The sequence below is a fragment of the Hippopotamus amphibius genome, chromosome 2 (assembly GCF_030028045.1).
Source record: "Hippopotamus amphibius kiboko isolate mHipAmp2 chromosome 2, mHipAmp2.hap2, whole genome shotgun sequence".
NCBI lineage: Eukaryota > Metazoa > Chordata > Mammalia > Artiodactyla > Hippopotamidae > Hippopotamus > Hippopotamus amphibius.
The window spans coordinates 68,877,803-68,897,303 of NC_080187.1; the positions used below are offsets into that span (position 1 = coordinate 68,877,803).

At 39.0% G+C, this 19,501-nt stretch overlaps 1 protein-coding gene across 5 annotated transcripts in view; it reads left to right on the top strand.

Moving 5' to 3' along the window:
* Positions 1-10,110, top strand: part of AGTPBP1 (ATP/GTP binding carboxypeptidase 1) — a 184,798-nt gene extending 174,688 nt beyond the window's left edge. For all 5 annotated transcript variants that reach the window (XM_057722059.1, XM_057722060.1, XM_057722062.1 and 2 more), the window contains one exon: positions 9,366-10,110. In XM_057722059.1, coding sequence (XP_057578042.1) covers positions 9,366-9,543 — 178 coding nt within the window. In that variant the 3' untranslated portion in view covers positions 9,544-10,110. The remainder of the gene's footprint in view (positions 1-9,365) is intronic.
* Positions 10,111-19,501: the final 9,391 nt, after the last annotated feature.

Below are 19,501 nucleotides of genomic sequence, written 5' to 3' on the forward strand. Positions count from 1 at the left end.
TATCAGAGTCTCTGAGGTCCAGAATGAGCCATCTATACCTTTCCATCCCGCTTTAGCTTGTCCTACTCTCTGTATTCTTACCATTCCAACCGCACTGACCATCTTTTAGTTTTCAGGACAGTGCTCCTAAACTAGCAGAGGTCTAGTTTTTATTTTCCAATTTGTTATGGATTGATAATTGAATAAAAATACAATAAGAATGAAGTACTATACAAATGGACGAGGGCACCCAAAGAATGCACATATAAACTCCAATTTCTTATTATTAAAGTCACCAGACATATAATTTATGTAAAGTTGTTGTAAAAATTTCTGAACACTTCATTTTAATTCCTGGGCTTTTGTTTCCATGCACCAGTAACAAAGAATTTGTAGACCATACCTTGAGTAGTGCTATTCTAGAACATGCAGATCTTTTTATCATCCCAGCATCTTTGCATTTGTTTTTTCCTCTTCCAGAATGTCTGTGCCTCCACTTGTTTAAGGTTTTATCCTTATCCTCAGTGCTATTCAGTTTCAATGCATTATGTTTAGGAGTGGTATATTAAAAAGAATAAACCTTGCTTGATACTTAATATGTATTTTTAATTTGAGGACTCTTCAATTTTGAGAAGTTCTCAACTATTTTTTTAAAAATTGCTTCTCTGACAATTCCTTTATTCTCTTCTTCCAGAATTCCTACACTGGAGCTTCTCTGTCTGTTCTCCACATGTGTCTCTTAACAACTTTTTCAAATTTTCTGTCTCTACTTCAGTCTAGGTAAATTCTTCAGTGGTATGTTATAATTCACTAAATTTAGTCATTTCTAGTCTAAAGTTTATCTCATGGGAGGTTTTTATTTTAAAGATTGTATATTTCATGTCTAGTTGTTCTTTTTTGTTTCTGCATGTTTTAATTTCATGATTCCTTGTTTATTATTATGGCTACTATTCTTCCCTTCTTTGAAGACCCTAACACTTTCAGAGTCATTTGTAGATTATGCCATTATTTTGTGCTGGTAAACTCATCCATGGTTTCTCAAGAGTTTTGTAATTTGCAAGCTCATTTTAAATGAACCCCCAGCTCTTTCAAGTCTGTGCCCTTAATCCCTTAATGATTTTGTGATTGCTTCTACCTGGCCCCTCTCTAGGCTCCAGTCCAAGCTTATATTAGCTTACGCTAGTGTTTTATTAGTCATATTTCCTATTTCCCACCCTTCAATGATACTGGGGATTTTGCTGGACAAGTGACTGCATTCGTGATAGTTCTGACTTTCATGCTCAGTGGTTTATTGAATAGTGAATCTTACATGTCCGATGCAAGGTCCTGGAGAACAGACCACAGGCAGGACATGGCAGTAGTCTTAGCTGCAGGTGGTGGTGGTGGCTGTTACCAGGTATACAGGGAATTGGCATCAGGTTGGCTCATCAGTTACCAGGAAAACCAGCAGAAGAGCATGTCCCTCACAGCCCCTTTGATAAACTAGCAGGTAGAGCCATTCTGATCTAAAGAGTAGAATAATCACTAAGCTGGGGGCAGGGGTGGAGGTCGGGGGGTTGGGGCAATTTTCTGATTAAGAGGGAAGGTCAGTCATGTGAGCCGGGTGTGGGTGAGGCAGGGACTCCTCGAGCGGGGGACGTACAGGGAGCAAGAGAACAGCCATCTTGAGTGGCCTGACCACACACAGCTGTGTAGTGTTTCTGAACTTAGCAAAAGTGTTTTTTATTTTACCTGTTACCGGAACTATTAAACAGTATTCTCAGTGACCCTTGTTTAAAGGATTTGAGAACTGATAAAACATATAACAGTACTTCTCATTAGGATAGTGTGATGGTGACTAAATTTCAGGATATTAGGCATATGGTTTTAAGTATGTTTAAAACAGTATGGGAAAGTGAAGTTGAAAAATACCAAACTCTATACAGTGTTTTATTCTAATAAATATAGCCACGTTCAAATGAAGCCTGCTTACTATCTTATAATCAAACCACATTTGGACCTGTTTTTTTCTTTTTTAATTGAGATGGAATTCACACAGCATAAAATTTACCATTTTTAAAGCGAACAATTTAATAGCAGGTAGTATGTTCACAGTGTTGTGCAACCCCAAAGGAGACCCTCATCCTCATTAAGCAGCATCTTCAGCCCCTGGCAACTACTGATCTGCTTTCTGCCTCTATGGATTTACCTATTCTAGATGTTTCAAATAAATGGAATCATACAACATGTGACCTTTTGTGTCTGGCTTCTTTCAAGTACCTTTGTTTTTGAGATTCATCCATGTATCACTTCTGAATTCCGTTTTGTGCATAGACAAAGACATAAGAAGAGTTGACGAGAAATTTTTCCTAATGCAGCTAATAAAATAAATAGGACTTAACCTGGAGAAAGCCTTTAAAACATGCTTAGCATTAGTTCTATTTTGTGTGACTACTTCTTTAAAAATCTAATTTGATGTTTTGATACACGTGGAGTGTATTTCTACTAAGCTACAAAAAATGAGTATAGGTCTATGGACCAGTTAACATCATAATGTTGCTTGGGTGAAGGCTCTACCCCGTCCCTAGAATTATAAGAGAGGAGAGCTGGAAGTTATTGGTAAAGTAATACAAAGATATTTATTGCTGTACACTATTAACATTAGAATGAAATAGTAACCTCCATATTATCCACACTTTCTTTGTGTGAAGCTAGTGTTTATTTGTAAATATATAAGAACTTTCTTCTGAGAAAATTAAATTCATATTGTTAAAGAAAAAAATTATTCATGACACTTGTTAAAGAAAAGCAAGGCAGACTTAATTCAGGAGGACTGCTACAGTGAGGTTTTGGAATACGGGAGAGTTGAGCTCAACTCTGAATACAATATGGAAAAGTGGAGATTTATAGCCAAGGTGTAGAGTGGGGGATTAGCAGATGGAAAATCGCTGAGAGGAAACATCAGGGGCAAGGGAGGCTAAACGAATGTGACAGAATGTTTGCTGAAAGCAGGCCAGGGTGAGGAGATACCGGGAATTAAGGGGTTAAAAGACTCTGCGCGATTCTTGCTAAACCTGAAGTAAGCAGGCAGAGCCACTGAACTAAGGACAGAACGTCAGGTCAGGGCCAAGTCAGAAAGAGGACTCAGCCGACTGTGCCTCAAGTTTGGTCAAGGAGAGTGTCTCTGTCAACATAGGTCATTTGTGGCCAAATGTTAACAGCAATATCTAGTGCCTAGCTATGTAGTAAAGCTTACAGGTATTAATGTGCATCATTTTTAATGTACAGTTTGCCATTTAATCAAGCTAATCTTAAAAATCTTAATCTTCCCTTTTAATGACTGTGATGCACATATTTGAGTCTGGTTTGCGTTTCTGAGGGTCATTTATTACTACCACACAGAAAATTCTTATACCTATAATTGCTATTGGAATATTTTCTAGGCAGATAAATCATGCAACGTAATTGAAGAAAATATCACAACTTTGAGTCCCCTGGAAACCATAGTTGCTTACAACGAAAAGCGAACCATTTGTGTGTTTGTACTAAGTCAGTGAAATGCAGTTGTATCCACAAATACAGAGGAGATTGAAATCATCTAGAAAAATAACTGTGGGACTTACATGAGCACTTTAGGACTGCAGGCCAGATTTGATTGTAATGATAGCTTTGAAGTTTATCAGAAGAGAAGGCAATGATCCTTATCATTGAGATTCAGATAGATGCCTAGTTAGTAACTGTTAGTCTCTAAGGCTTAGCTGTACAAGTCATTTGATGACCATACATGTTTATAGATATTTATGTGTTAAATTCTTGGTAACCTCTTGGAAGAATGAAGTTATTTTTCTCATATATGTGTCTATTTGAGACTTCAAAATAACATATCAGAATAAGGAAGAGCACATGTTCATTCAAAGAGGATTCCTTCTCTCCTCTGACAGGCCATAGAGTAGGGCAGATCACTCCAGTTTAGTGAGGAACTGATCTGACTTGAGGTGGGTTTGCAAAACTTAGGAAGCTTGTATAATTCTTGGTTCACCCTTCCCCCCTTTCCAAGTTGTAGCCCTCCAGAGGTCACAATTGAAGGCCCAGGGTTTCTCCTTTCCTCGGCACCACAAGACTGCAAAAATTCTGTTATTTTCTGTTTTATTTGTTTTGCTGCTTTCTGCTTTGCTTTTCAGCTTCTTGCACTGTGTATTTTAAGAATTTGTCAAATGCCTCTAGGGCAAAACTGTTGGGGGTCAGATCTCTGTAACTCCCTTCCTTCAGAAAACTTGGCAGCTCCGAACTCCCAGTTTTTGGCTCCGTCCTTTTGAAATTGCTGAAAGCTCTGATGACTACTCTGTCTCTTAGCCACTGCCCTTGCCTGACCTTGTTTCCTCTGGACTTTGCCCCATGCACCTTTTCTCTTGGTTGATTTTCCTTTGTATCCTTTCACTGTAATATGTCATAGCTCTGAATACAACTCTGTACTGAATCCTGTAAATCTTCCTAGCAAATCACTAACCCTGGTGTGGTCTTGGGACCTCCAATATGTGTGCCCATTCTGAATTTCTGTGAAGTTGGATTGTTATATTAGAGATTCTGATGTTCTACTGAAAATGACCAGAGACAGATGGTATTGTAACCCCACTACATATGTGTGTAAATCGAGTCTCAGAAATGAATTTTTCAAGGTCATCCATCTAGTAATTCCTGACAGAACCAGGAATTTCATCTGTGTCTAACTCCAAAATTCCCCTGTGCTGTCATTATATTTTGTATCTTCCAAATGACTAAGCAAAATTACTGAAAGGTAATGGTTTCAGTTTTTGAAGCTGTCCTGAATTATTTGGGAATTAACCATTTAACCTTCTCATTATGCATAAGGAGTGTTTTTAGATCAGTAACAAAGTAAGTTGGAGTTTAGAGACTTATTGTTAATCAAAGGCAGCTGTTACACTTTTTTTTCCAACAAAATATCGGTAAATTAGCAACCTACTTTCCTTTTTTTACCCAGACAGATAAATAATCTCTTTTTAAACATTCCGTACTCTATGTGTGTGTGCATGTGTGTGTATGCGAGCGTGTGTGCCTGTGTGTGTGTGTGCGTGTGTGTGTGTTGCATGTGAATGTGCGTGCAGGTACTTATATGTAGCTGTGGTCATTTAAGACTGACAAAAATTGATACTTGTATTTTTTTTAAGATTTATTTTTTTATTTATTTTTGGCTGCATTGAGTCTTCGTTGCTCTGTGCAGGCTTTCTCTAGTTGTGGCGAGCAGGGGCTACTCTGTTGTGGTGCGCGGGCTTCTCATTGCAGTGGCTTCTCTTGTTGTGGAGCATGGGCTCTCGTGGGCCTCAGTAGTTGCAGCACGCGGGCTCAGTAGTTGTGGTTCATGGGCTCTAGAGTAAAGGCTCAGTAGTTGTGGCGCACGGGCTTAGCTGCCCCGCGGCATGTGGGATCTTCCTGGACCAGGGATCGAACCATGGCAGGTGGATTCTTAAGCACTGTGCCACTAGGGGAGTCCCGTTACTTGTATTTTTTATGCATAATTTTGTTTAGTAGAGGCTGTATCTCTTATAAGGGAGGAATTAAATTATATAAATAAAATAATCTCCGATATTTATGCAGATAGAGATTTTCTTTCACCTTAGACTTAATGTTTCAATACAGGAAAGACACAGAGAGTCACAAATTTCTGCTAATGGAATATTTTCTGTTTATAAATAAGTTTCAGAAATTCTCCCCCAGGGTATCTTTATTTTTAAATTGTACTGTCTGAAAACAAGTAGGTAGGTCTCAGAATTGTAAAAGAGCACAGGGTTAAGGGAGGGTCCTTGGAGTTACAAATGTAAGGGAGCATTTTTAGTCCTCTTGACTTGGGGCAGCCCATTGCCTGGACTCTTTAGGAACTGAGAAAGATTGATTTACTTTTTTCTTTAACAAGATAGGTTTTATCAATGTTGTAATAACATTTTATATTTGTACAGCTTAAGAGTTTAAAATGCTTTCACATTTACTGTCTAATTTGAGCCAGATCACTTTGTGAGGTGGTGGAGCTGCTTTACACTTGAGAAAAACTGGTGCTTGAAGAGAATAAGTGACTTGTTCATGGTCGCACAGCTGATTAGCAAAGGAGTAGAAGCACAAACCCAGACTTTCAGACTCCATGTTTCCTCCGTGCTGGTGCAGGTAACAGAGCTGAGGATCTGCACCTGGTGTCTCAGATGTCAGAACAGCTGTAAGGGCAGCAGATGAGTGTACATTTGAGGGAGACAGTGAATTCTTTTAGGTTTAATTTTGTGCAGTACTTAGTAGTTGAACATAACGATAGCCAGAAAACTTTCTGAATCTGAATGAAGCAGATGTATAAACCTTTTCTGCATAATAACGATACCATGCAACAGAGAATTGCAGTGATTTGTCCTGTGAGAATGCCCTTTAAGGGAAAGTCTTGACATTTTCCTTGAAGCAGCACGAGGAGGATTTGTTTTTGAACTAAAATGCTGCTCTCTTTTAGAATGAAATGTTTCTTATTCAGTTGTTTTCTGTTTAGTTACCTTTACCCTTAGAAATAAAATCCAGAACAGAAAGGTATTAAGGCAGGTATATATGGAACAGCTATTAGAATGAAATAAAAACAGGGCAAAAGGAGTAAACATACGTGAAGAAAATGAGGGGAACAAGGAAGGTAGTGGTGGGAAAACAAATGTAATGGGAAATAATTAAATTTAGACTTTCCTTTTTTATGATTAAAATAATGTTTGAATTCCTGTCTGCTGATACAAAGGGGTTATTGTATAACCCTAGGGCGAATTACCTTAAAGGCTTTCTCTTAAGTGAAGGTTATTGTGAGATAATGAGTGTGCAGGCATTTCCTAAGTTGTAAAGCACTGCAGCACATGTTCAAATTATTAATCAAAGTAAGGCTGAGTTGTTAGGTTTGGTCTTGTGCCTTCAGTTTTTCCACTAAGGTAAAAATCACTGGGATTGGGTGATATGAAAGTAGACGATCTTGTCAACCTTGTGGCTTCGCATAAAGAGTTCAGCAAACATTCGTTCAGGGCTGCCATGTATCAGGTATTCTGGGAGCCGACAAGAGGTGCTAAGAGACGCTTATGTTTTAGTACTGAGAAGACAGGCCCTCAGTGGATGGTTTCAGCTGCATGTGAGAAGCATCAGATAGAATGTGCAGTGTACAAAGGGCATGTAGAGAAAGGGCACATGTCCCAAGATGGCCTTTAATAAAGAGGAACATCTAAAGAGGCAGTAAGAGGACTGCTTTCAGTGAGTGATGGGGGGTGTATTCTTCCTTCTCTTTCCTCATCTCAGTATCCCTCTAACTCCTTAAACCCAGATCTACTGACCTCTCCTCTCCCCTCTGCCCTTCTCCCCACCATAGGGTAGCACTGATGGCCCCATTACCATTGCAGGATGTACCAAATATTTCAGCTGCAGTGTAGGCCTTAATGAAGCTGGGCTAGGAACATGATTTTGTTAGGATTCACAGACACAGAAGTTAAATATCAGGGCCAGTGTGGGTTACAGGAGTGGAATAGAGTATGAAACTAGCCCACTGCTGGGTGTTAGAGTGGGTGATGCCAGAACGGGAATGGAGTTCATGTCACAGGCAGCGCATGAATTAGCCAAGACCAAGAACTGACAGTCTTAAATTACTTTCTGTATCCAGAGCCCTGAACATTCTTTATTGTGGGATTTCTTCTAAATTTCCAGGAGCTTGCCTTCCAGGTTGTGCTTCTCTGTCTTGAAAGCTCTTGCCAGCATCTGATAGCAACACTGCTCCAAGTCTCCTTTGCTGTCTGGAAGCGTCTATGGCTTGATCCTGGGCATCTTTATTGTTCCTAAATTAACTTCTCTCCTTCAGTTTCCTTATTGACTTACAGCTTATAAGACTAGGCTTTTTTCTTTAAACTCATTCCCTTAATGAAAATTGATTGATTTTTTTAGGACTTAGCTTGCCTGGGACACGCTGAGAATTTGAAAGGTCAAGATAAAATGAATTAACAGTTTTTTCAAAAGAAAGAGAAAAATTGTCATTTTAAAGGCAAATAAATTTTTTAATCCAACTTTTTTTTTCTAAAATCCTAACAGTGATGATATTTTAGTTGCATAACGGTGAAACTGTTCTTGTGATTGTTAGATGTGTTGTAAAGTCTTACACAATCCTCCAAACCACTCAGCTTGATTTAGCAGGATGACTGTATCATGGTGCAAGCGCTCAACGTTTAAGAGGAAGTTTACTATGCAAGATCAGGATGGTTTTGTGATGTATTTTTCTCTTTTATTTAATTAGCAAGATTAAAAAAATTCTAGGAAAGAAGATTCTCTCACCAGATGAGTTTTGCCTTATCGTCTCAGAAAATTAGAACCATATAATCTGTTAACTTGTTTTTCCTGTTTAAATTTCCAGATATCTGAACTGAATTTAACATTCAGTTGCAGGAATTTTCTGTTTAGGTGCCTAATAACATCTGCTTGTCTGCTCATTTGAAAAGATTATTGTTCCCCTTTTATTGTCTGATTTTATAGCTTTTAATTGCATCCGCAATGGGAAATTCTTTTTGGAAGTAGGCGGGATATAAACAAACATACATCTGTGTGAAACTAAGATCGTTTGGGTCACAAAATGGGGATGTTGAAATGTTTCTGTAGTGTTTCTTTGATATAGGGTGTGTGTGTGTGTGTGTGTAAAATCTCCCAAATGGGAAGAAATCAGAATACCGTGATTTTTTGAAGAGGAAAGAATACGTTACCCTAGTGGAAGGGTTCTTAATCCCAAACAGCCTTCCTAATGAAATATTTAGAAGCACTTAGTGCTTTTAAGCAAGTATCTTCTTCTGTGTCCCAGGGGAGAGTAATTAATCTGGGTATTGAGTGTTCACTTGTTCTTCATTTTTATTCTTGACCAATGGAAACTGTGAGGATGGGTATACGGGCTGTTTTTACAGCAAATTATTACTTTACGACATAGAATAAGTGGTTTCAGGGCATTACTGGAGGAACCAATTAGATACCACAGTTTCTTATAAAGCCTATTGAAATTATCTGTTACTTGATTTATAGTGATCAAAATAAACTTTTAAGCCTACAAATTGATGGAATCCTTCAAAGAAGTAACCTAATGAGTGAGTCCATTTTTTTTTTTTTTTTTGTAGCTATCTAATTGTAGGATATATATTGACACTATGGTCAGATAATTAGAAATCATCATTTCACCCTTTATTATCAATGCAATAGATTTCAGCTCTTACAGATCTCTTAATTTGTTCATTTGGATAACATTTTAAAAATTAACCCAAATTACTTATATCATATTGAAAGTTAATCCAGTATGGTCAAATAATCTTATATTAGAGCCTTGAAATCTAACGACGTCTTGTGTGTTCCATGTGCTTTGGCTACAGCCCCACCACTTACGTTTTGGATGAAGATGAACCTCGATTCCTTGAAGAAGTTGATTACAGTGCAGAGAGTAATGATGAGTTAGATATTGAATTGGCTGAAAACCCAGGAGACTATGAAACTTCTGTGCAAGAAGAAGTACTTTCTGACTCTGAGTTATCGAGAACATACCTACCTTGAGCCCTTTGCCATCTCTTGTTAACTGCAAAGAAGAAATGAAATATCTTGGTTTTTATTACACAGGAAGTTTGAGAAAAATGAATTTATAGAGAGCTGACGCAGAAATACAGAAAGCAACTTGGGCCTGTTTGGTTTCAAGACAATAAATATGTTGTTAATTCATGACAAAATTGGCACTTGTTTTATTTTAGATACTCAATGCACTTTACATAGCATTGAAGTATCAAATATTGGATTTACTTTTTAAAAAGCTGAGTATCATTGCATGAATTTTTATTTCCTTATGGTTATATACTGCATCAAATGGATAATTTTGAAGTGTGTGAGAATATAAAATCTAAATTCTAGAGTTGTTGAGAATCCTGGGCTGTTACAAACTAATATATGTGTACATGGATTCCTGTAGATGTGTCTTTGCAAGGTGGGGGGTAGATATTGAAGATAAGACTGTTCTTCAGAATCATGTTAACTGTTGAGTTGTGACTGAAATACTCCAGAGTTTGCCTTGAAACCATTACATTCTACATTTACCAAATTAAACAAATAAAAACTATATTAAATGTTGCATTCATTTCGTCATCCTTTTTAACCAGTTCAGATTAGTTGGTCTGTAGAATCTTTGGGGGAATATTATAATAATCTGACATCTGAATACCTGGATAAAAATTTGTAAAACAGAATGCTTAATTAGTATAGGTATATCTATCATAAAAAATAAACAGCTCTTTTCTCTAAAATTGTGTCACATGGCTGCACTTAAAGCTTGTCACTGCAGTCAGTTTGGTAACAAGCTTTAAAAATGCAGTTAGGATATGAGCCAGTGTTAAATGTGTATGAAGCTTATGTAGCATCTCCTGAGCTGTGCTGTTATTGGACGTGCTGAGGTGAATTCATTTAGGGCATATGCTGACACTGGTAACCAAGTCCTAGAAGATGGCAGTGAATTTCAGCCTTTTCTTGTAGTGACATCTTCCCGAGTTTAAGCTGTCCTGCTGCAGGAATGTCTTTGTCCTCAAGTAAAATAAAACAAGTCCAGTGACTCTGGATAAATGCTTCAAGAACTAAGTTTCTGTTGTAACAAAACAAATCAAAAAAGATAGCTTATGAACAGACTCTTGCCAGGACTCTAGTGCTTTAGTTTGGACACATTATCTTCACTTACTCCGGATGAGAATTTTTTTAAATCTTTTTTGAAAAACCTGTGAGAGTGGAAAGGAAATTATAAAAGAGCATTTCAGAGTTTCACATTTTCCAAGTCAATGATTTTCATTGTTTTGAGGCATTTCATCCACAGTGTAGCTTCTTTTTGGTGTCAGAGGAACCATGTTTAAAAACGTAGCATGAGACCTTGATAATGAGGTCTTTTCTCTAAACAGCCTAATTCTTATTAATCTCAGAAAATAAAGACTAAATAGATCGTGCAGTTGAACCCAGCCCTCTTAGTGTGTGGTGAACTGATTTAGGAAAGATCAGGATACTTTAGCAAGGTAAAGTATTATTTATTTAGTAATTTATCTAATGATTCACAAAGTTATTTATTATTTCCATATTTTATATAGAAAGTAATTACACATATGATTGTAATTTTTTCAGTGGGTGGATTATGGAGCCACTATGTCTGTATGTGAACTTATCTTGGATCTTATAAAACTAGACGTTAAAAACCAAGGTGGTCTTGTATGAAGGACAGCTGCAGCCACTAGAATGTGCAGAATGACTCAGTGTGTTTCTTAACGTTAGCAGTGTAAAACCCCTTAGCACGTGCTGCTGTAATATTTTATATCAATGAGGCACATCTTTTAGTCGGCTACAAACCTGAATATGCCTTTTATTAAACAATTATTCACAAGATTGAAGAGAAGGTCTTTATAGTTAGGAAATGACTTTTTTCTTTAAAAATAAACAGCTTTGGAAAAGTAAGAAATAATTTAAAATCTTAACTTTCCTAATTAGGGGTAAAACTAAGTTTCATTGGCTATGAGTAGCTAAAAATGCCCTAAATTGTACCTTTGTGGCTATGTCTTTTTAGATTGTCAAAGAATGATGGAGATGCCTTCAGTGCCATAATGCCGCAAGTTAATGTGGCTGATAAACTGAGTCTGATGATGGAATTTAGATTTATTGAATTTACCTTGCTTGTGTTTGGAACTGTGAATTTCTTAACTGTAGTTTTGATCTAATCCAGTGGTCCTCAAACTGTATGTGTATATATATATCTCGTGCATCAGAATCACCTGGAGGACTTGCTTCTCAAAACACAGATTACTGATTCAGTAGATCTGGTGTGGGGCCCCCAAATTTGCATTTCTAAAATTCCCAGGTGGTGGTGCTGCAGGAGCCACACCGTAAGAACCACTGGTGTGCTCTGATGCTCTTTTAGCATTGCAGTTTCCTAAGAATTCTTAGGACCTGTGAATTGGAAATCAGCACCAGGGATGAGTTAGATCAAGCTAATTTGTAGAATCAAGAAAACAGACAGACGGAGATCAAGTAAGGTCACAGGGTCACTGAGGGGCAGAGCCAGGGCTTTTGCCCAGGTCTCCTGGCAGCTAGCCTCATGTTCTTACCACAGAAGGAGATGCTGTTCTTTGCCTTTCCCCGCAAAGTGAGGAATATTAAAAAAGCTTGAGGGTCGGTCTTTCTTGAGTTTATAAAATTTGTCTGGCAAAAACCTATGGTTCACAATGGCTTTTCCTTTATTGCAGTCATAATGTTGTTTGAATTTTGTTCTGCATTAAGTATCTTTCTTAATCAGTCTCTGCCACTTGCCAGTTTTTGTGTAGTGTTTGGAAACATGGACGATTGTCTGAATCCTAATTACAGAAAAGTAAGCTAGAGTTCCACTTTGGATAGCATATGAACAGCAATGAATATAATACTTCTGAATTTCAAGTATCCAAATTAAGATGATCATATTAATATAAGCGCTGAAATGGATAATACAATAAGTGTACTAATGGAATTGTTTTTGTGCATGATCCAGAAATAAATTACAGTATGAAACTATAAATGTATCTTTATAAATCCTTTTATTTTCCTATATGTATTTTAATCATTACAAAATATTAATTGAAAATCAGTGAACTTTTTTCTTATTTTGGTGAAAGTTTAGTAGCTGTATGTAAACCCTAGTTTTCTCCATTAGGGAAAAAACTGTTGAAGCAATATTTTAATTGAAAGTACATTCTACTTTATGTGACAGACGTTATAAATTAGTAAGTAAATATTTCTCTGGTTAAAGCATATGTAAACTCCTACATAGAAGAAAGGAGGGCTTCCCTGGTGGCACAGTGGTTAAGAATCCACCTGCCAATGCAGGGGACATGGGTTTGATCCCTGGTCCAGGAAGATCCCACATGCCGCAGAACAGCTAAGCCTGTGCGCTACAGCTATTGAGCCCACACGCCACAACTCCTGAAGCCTGCACACCTAGAGCCCGTGCTCCACAAGAGAAGACACTGCAATGAGAAGCCCCTGCTCGCCAGAACTAGAGAAAGCCCGTGCACAGCAACAAACAGCCAACACAGCCAAAAATAAAATAAAATTTTAAAAAGTAGTCCTCTTTTAAAAAAAGAGAAAGAAAAGAAAAAAGGAAACTACTCAGAAGAAAGTCTCATTTTCTTTATAAGGATTAGTGTTTTGAAGCTTTAGTCCTTGAAATGGTACATTTCAGTTCTTTTTTACTAATAATGATATTTATAAAGCACTACTACTTACCTGTACCAGGCTGACACTGAACAAAGGAAGTCTGCCTTTGTGGTGGCCTCCTCTTTCTAGACCCTGAACAGTAACTTAGGCCCATAGCCACTTATTCTTCCTACTCCACCTCATTAGCCTTCTTTACACTCAGGCTCTCGGACCTGCTGGCCACCCTCTGGCAAATCTGATCAAGTCTTCAGAGCTTGGCTGGTTGTTGGGGGCATTGGGTCATTCAACCTTTTTTTCCAATTTGAGCTTGCTAAACATGCAGCGCCCAGATCTAAGTGCATGGCCGTTATGGTGGCATCTGAGATATCAAGCAGGCCAGTCAGAGTGGTATGTGGGAGTCTGGGATGTGGTTGACACTGGTGAGTACTGGAGGGGTCTCCACGGGTGTGCATCTGTGCACAACATACTCACCCTGTGAAGCAGAGACGGATTTGTAGGGCCCTTCTGCCTGTAAACCCAGACAGCTTTAAAGGGCTGGAGAGATTGGGCTCCAAATATGTAGGAAGGTTTATTTTTATAATATCAACTGTATTATACTATTCATCTCAAAGACATCACTGATACAGAGCCAAGCGAAGATGAGGTGAGCAGCAGGGAAAATATGGTCAGAGTAATTATGATGCTGGTCTTCCAGATATTTCTAACGTACTTTTAAGCCACATACAGATCTGTGATAAATGGCAAATGTGAAGAAATTAGAAAAGACAAAGATGCTCATTACTGAAAATTAAAGTAGAAAGGCTAGTGTTTAATAAGTAAATGTAATGTGTACACCTTTGAAAATAGATTGACTTCTCTAAGCTTTTTTCCTCTAGCTAAAGGTGTAATTAAGTAGAATGTATTTTCATGTTCAATACTCATAGTAAAATAGTAAAGTCAAGTTACGTACTCTATTTAGTGTCATATTTTAAAATTATTTATGCTTTCCTATTCTTCATATTATCTACGATTATTTTTTTCTCCTGTTTTCCTCCTTTTAATTCTTAGAACTGTTTGACATTTCATCTGTTTTCTTTTTCTTTCAAAATGTGGGCACTCAGTGCATGAATTGGAGAGGATAAATTTCAGAATCAAAATTTTCCTATTAAAGGATTATAAATTGTATTTAATATAGAGGAGTGTCCAATGCATAACTACCTTTGCCAACCTTTATTTCCCCCTCCTGAAGAGCTACACAAGATGAACAAATAACAAAAACTAAGTCACGGTTTAACCGAGATCACTTACAGGATGGAGTGGGCACACATCTAGTCTCCCCTTTGCCCTAACCCGCCTGCAAGATCTGTGTGTTCTGAGGTCACCAACTTCAGGAGTGGAGCGCGTGACCTGAGCCGAGCTCAGCCTGCCGAGCACAGGATCTAAGCCAATCCAAATAGAGTGAACGTAGTGCTGGAACAAAGACCCTGCCTTGGTAAGGAAGGAAATACCGCTGGCGGCCACCATGCAGCCCTGAGAGGAGACAACGCCCAAAACAGCCAGCGTTTGAAGGAACAGAGCCAAGACACTGAGAGAAACTGGGTCCTTCTCTCACTTGAGCCCTGCATCAAGCCGTGCGTGACGTCTCAGTTGCATCAGTTATAAATCACCTTCAGAGTGTAGGCTGTTTAAATTGAACTCTCTGTTACTGGAAAGGATACGTCTGTTACACGGGTAGGTATGTCTGAAACCAACCTGAAAACCAGCAACATCTGGTGTCCATCCCTGAAGGGGTGGCTCCACCCGAAGCACGTGTCCTAAGAGAAGTTAAAAGAAAGAGACACTCTGGGACGACAAGAACAGCAGAGGTGCACTCAGACATGTCAGACAAACTCATTTTTACTTTGTGTCTGCCAGAAAAGCTTACTGGGCCAGAAACAAGACGTACTTTTGTCATTGCTGACTCAAAACTCAGGGATTATTTCCTCCAGTGATGAGACCTGTTATTGTTTGTTCAGAGAGAGTATTTATCCTAAGAGCTGACTTTTCAGCATCTTGAAATTTTCTGTAGTAGTGGTGGAGGACACAAATGTTGTGAAATAATTAATATTGAAAGTGAGTACCTCTTCAATGGTGCATCATATAACAGGATGGACCCCGGGAGCAAGCTGAGGGGGAACAGAGATCCCTTTGTTGAGTTACGTCAGTTAGACCAATGAACAAATATAATGGGATGAAGTCTTAATGTTCGTTGCCGATTTCTATCCACCCACTGACTGGAACTGCAGATCCCTGCTTTTCATCCACGCACGATTCATAGATAGAGAGCGTTTCAACAGCTCTTCAAAGTTGCTTTCCTAAAAGTTATCTCATTTGAGCATCACGAAAACACTGTTAAGGAACAGACACATTAGCATTTCCATTTAATATGTGAGAAACGTGGGGCTTCGAGAGGTCATATGACTTTCCTGGACTTGTAGTATGTAGCAGAGCTGGGCCCCTCCACCAACCACCCTGTGCCCCTTGGGTCCCTCCACCAACCACCCTATGCTTCTCTCAGGTGAGGACCAGCAGCCTGTGCCACCTCTGCCAGCGAGCCAGCCCCGTCGGCATCATGTAGATAGTTTGGTGATACTGGAAAAATATGCACTGGTTTTATCACTACGCACCACAGGGCCCCTAAGATGGGTGGGCAGAGGGACACCCGACAGCATCGGGCGTGTGTGAAACACGTTCTTGGGTGCCTCATGAAAAACGATCTCAGAGGAAACATTTTCTCTTTTTGCTCATGGAATGATTCTCAGTGTTTTCCAAATCAGTATTTTTATGGGTGGTTAGGAGAAAGGTGGTCCATCCAGTTTTTGTTTCTAACCTCTTAATTTTTTTTTTAAAGGAAAGAGACCCTGGAGTCTTTTTTATTTTATGTTTAACAAAGTAAGTAATGATTTAGTACAAGGCTTTCTCTGTCTTTTCTGCTTTCTCTTAAGGCTGCTTTTCTACCTATGCTGGTGAGGGAAAAGAATTTTGTCTAACATACTTACCAAAAGTACATTTTGTCTCATAGACTCAACCTAACGTACATTTTTGTTTTATTTTCTTTAAAGCATTTATGTTTTTGCCGGTAGATAGTTTATTCTGTAGCTTCACTATGGCTTTAACTGAGGTCTAACAAATCAGCTTTAGAAATAAGCCCACAATTACCTGTCTTCTAGATCGAATTTTAGTTAGAGGAGTATAGCCTTTTTATAATACAAACAAGAATAAAATGCCCAAAACACTCCAATCTTATATTTGTATTCGTTTATGATTGAGCTCTTGGCCGAATTTTTAGAGACTTTTTTATTCAGTGGCTGGTTAGATTTGGCTTGCCTCATACTCCAGGTCCTGTGATTCTAAGGGTGCGAGTGCAGCAGTGATCAGCTGGAAAGCGAGGTCAGCGCCTCTGTCCGGTTTTGACAAGGTGCTCTCCTGCCTGCCTTGTGGAAGACACCCACTATGGGTCATTCTTAGGGTCTGTACACCAAACCCAAAAGCATGAGCATCCTGAACAGCAAGAGAGCTCTAGGACTCTACGTGGCTTTTCTTCTAGTTAACGTGATGCAGGAAGTTTCACATTTCTTTACAAGTAAGCCCATCAAATTTACAAAACCTTTTAGGAAGACCATTCCAGAGCATGTCAATCTGTCCTATAGTTGGAGGGAATAAAGTAATAACGCTTTGCCTTGATGGTAATAAAGGCTAGCATTACAGAGTACCTACTGTGCTGCAGGCACCAACCTGAGTACCACGTATATGCCTATGATCTTCACAACAACCTTATGACAGGTACTGTTATCCCCATTTCACAGATGTGGAAACTAAGTTGCTGAAGATTATACAATTAATAAACATTGGAACATCAGCTGATTCTTGAGTCAGCAGGAAAGTAACCAGTAAGAACTACCGTTAGGGGTTTTACAAAGTTGTCATCCCAGATTCCACAGTATCTCACCAGGGAGTACATTTCATGGCCAGTATGATTCAAGCATGGCTTATGTACATGGGCCTCTCATTTTGTTTATACCCACAAGGAACAGGTACAGTGGAACTCACTTTTAAGTCCATTCTCAGGACCCTCGCTACTCTTAGGAACTGTAGGAGGATGGCCATCACATTTAACTTCCCAGGAGTAGCTCTGTTTACAAGCTGTCCCCCGTCATATGCCTCCTTGTGTGTAAGCCTAATGGAATTCAGATAGCAGTTCAGCCACCACATGGTCCAGTTACCCAATTATACCCATCATAAACCTTTTGTTGTTGTTAAAACAAAAGGAGAGAAAAAAGAAGATCCTGAGAAAAATTATATATATATATGTATACACACACACACACACAAACACACACGTCTAAAATATCTCCCATGCTACTTGTTTATAGATCTAGAGGATCAACATGATGAGAAATCACTGATTAATAAAGTTGGACTGTGAGGGTTCCCTCTTGAGGGAAGTGCCGCACTTTATAGCGTGTCCATTACCCCTTAGGCACCTGCCTGGGATCGACTGAACAGGTAATGCAAGGGGGCTGTGTATCAAGACAGCCACGGACTCTAAAATCAACAGGCCGAAACATGCAGAGTCAAGGGCAGTGACAAGGCCGTGATGCACAGGGCAGTTTTGCATTGTATGTAAGTGTCATCTTGTGCTGGAACAATGAAACTTACTTTTGCAGGCTTAGAGAAGTGGAAAGTTGTTTCAAAAGTGATGTCGTTTTAGAAGTCCACACCGGAAGACAAAAGGGCAGAAGCTAGACATAGCAGAGCAAGACTTTACCTTTCATTTTTGGTATGTTAATATTCAAATAGCACCCACCCCAAGTCAAAGCCACCTGCCTAGGAACTTACTAGGGACAGATGTCATAACACCTAAGATGTGAGTTCTCCATAGACCTGTCGAATGGCTGTTTTCGTCTTTAGCCTCCCAGCTTATCAGCACCACCCCTGTGTTCACCAGCTGTGCACAGTACATTTGTTTTTGTGTCCCAGTTTCCGAAGCCTGGGATCTTATTAACTGTGGATTCTTTTACATTATCTGACTGTTCAAAGGGACCAGGGATGCCCTTGCACAGGTCTACTTTTCTAACTTGGGATTAGTTTGCATTGGGTGGAGGATTTAATGTCCATTTAATTAATTCACAAAATACTACTGTCACAGCTGGTGAGATTATAGAGACTGGAAGTAATAGCAGCAAGCTATTAGCAGAAAGAAAATGATGCAGCTTGGGAATTTAGTCCACTCTATTCCCACAAGATGATAATGCACATTTATAGCAGGGGGAAGGAAAGCAAGAGATATCCTATGTATCTTTATATCTTGCTTAAAACTGTCTAGAAATTGCCTCTTCCTTTGGGGTTAAAAATGTCACTAGACTGTGGAAATTGGAGACACTTTAGTCAATGCACCACTAAAAGGGCAAACCCAACAGATCTTAGTGCCTGACTCGTTCAGCTTTTGCATCTTTGTGAGACTCAGGTCTCTGTTTCGCTGTCTTTATTGATGAAACTAGATTGTAACATACCTGGGAAAATGAGTATCTCCCTTCATCAGGGTTATCACCAGGAGGGGCACAGGGCCTGGTGTGGGCTTGAGGAGTCTCTCACATTGTTTTGTAAGTAGAATCTGATTCAAATAACCTATGGAACTGAGGATGCCCTTTCATAGGTCTGCATTACTAATTTGGAATAGTTTGCGTTGGGTGGAGGATTTACTGTCTATGTAATGAATTCACCAAATATTTTTACAGCTTGTGAGGTTATAGAAACGCAAGTTTGTAGGGACAAAATAACAAAATAACAGCTCAGTAAATAGTGTAACTGTGTGGGCGGTGGCCCATTTGACTCTGTTTTGTTTATGCTACTTAGTATTTTGGAAATTTTCTGTCCTTCCATAAAATCTTTTGTGCTGAAAAGACCCTCAGAGGTCATTGAGTCCCCCACTCTTCTTTGGATGAATTCAGTCCAAAAGAGGTTAAGTGGCTTGCCGGGGGCCACCTAGCTTTCTGACTCTGCTCCTTGAACCCCCCCATCGGATCCTTTCTGACGTGTACCCTCTGCTGGCACATCATTTTAGGCTGAGCAGAACTGACTCAATTTCGGACGTGTTTCATATTCTGTTGACAGTTACATTGCCCGTCTTGCCATTTATAGCTTTGACTTTATAGCTCTGGGAAGCACCTTAAAGGATAATTGCAATGACTCTACCATGCAAATATGCGCTCCCCATGCCTAATAATGAGGCTTTTAAGCGGTGGCATAGGAGAGTAGCAAGATGATAGCTCATGTGAAATGAGAAATCTGG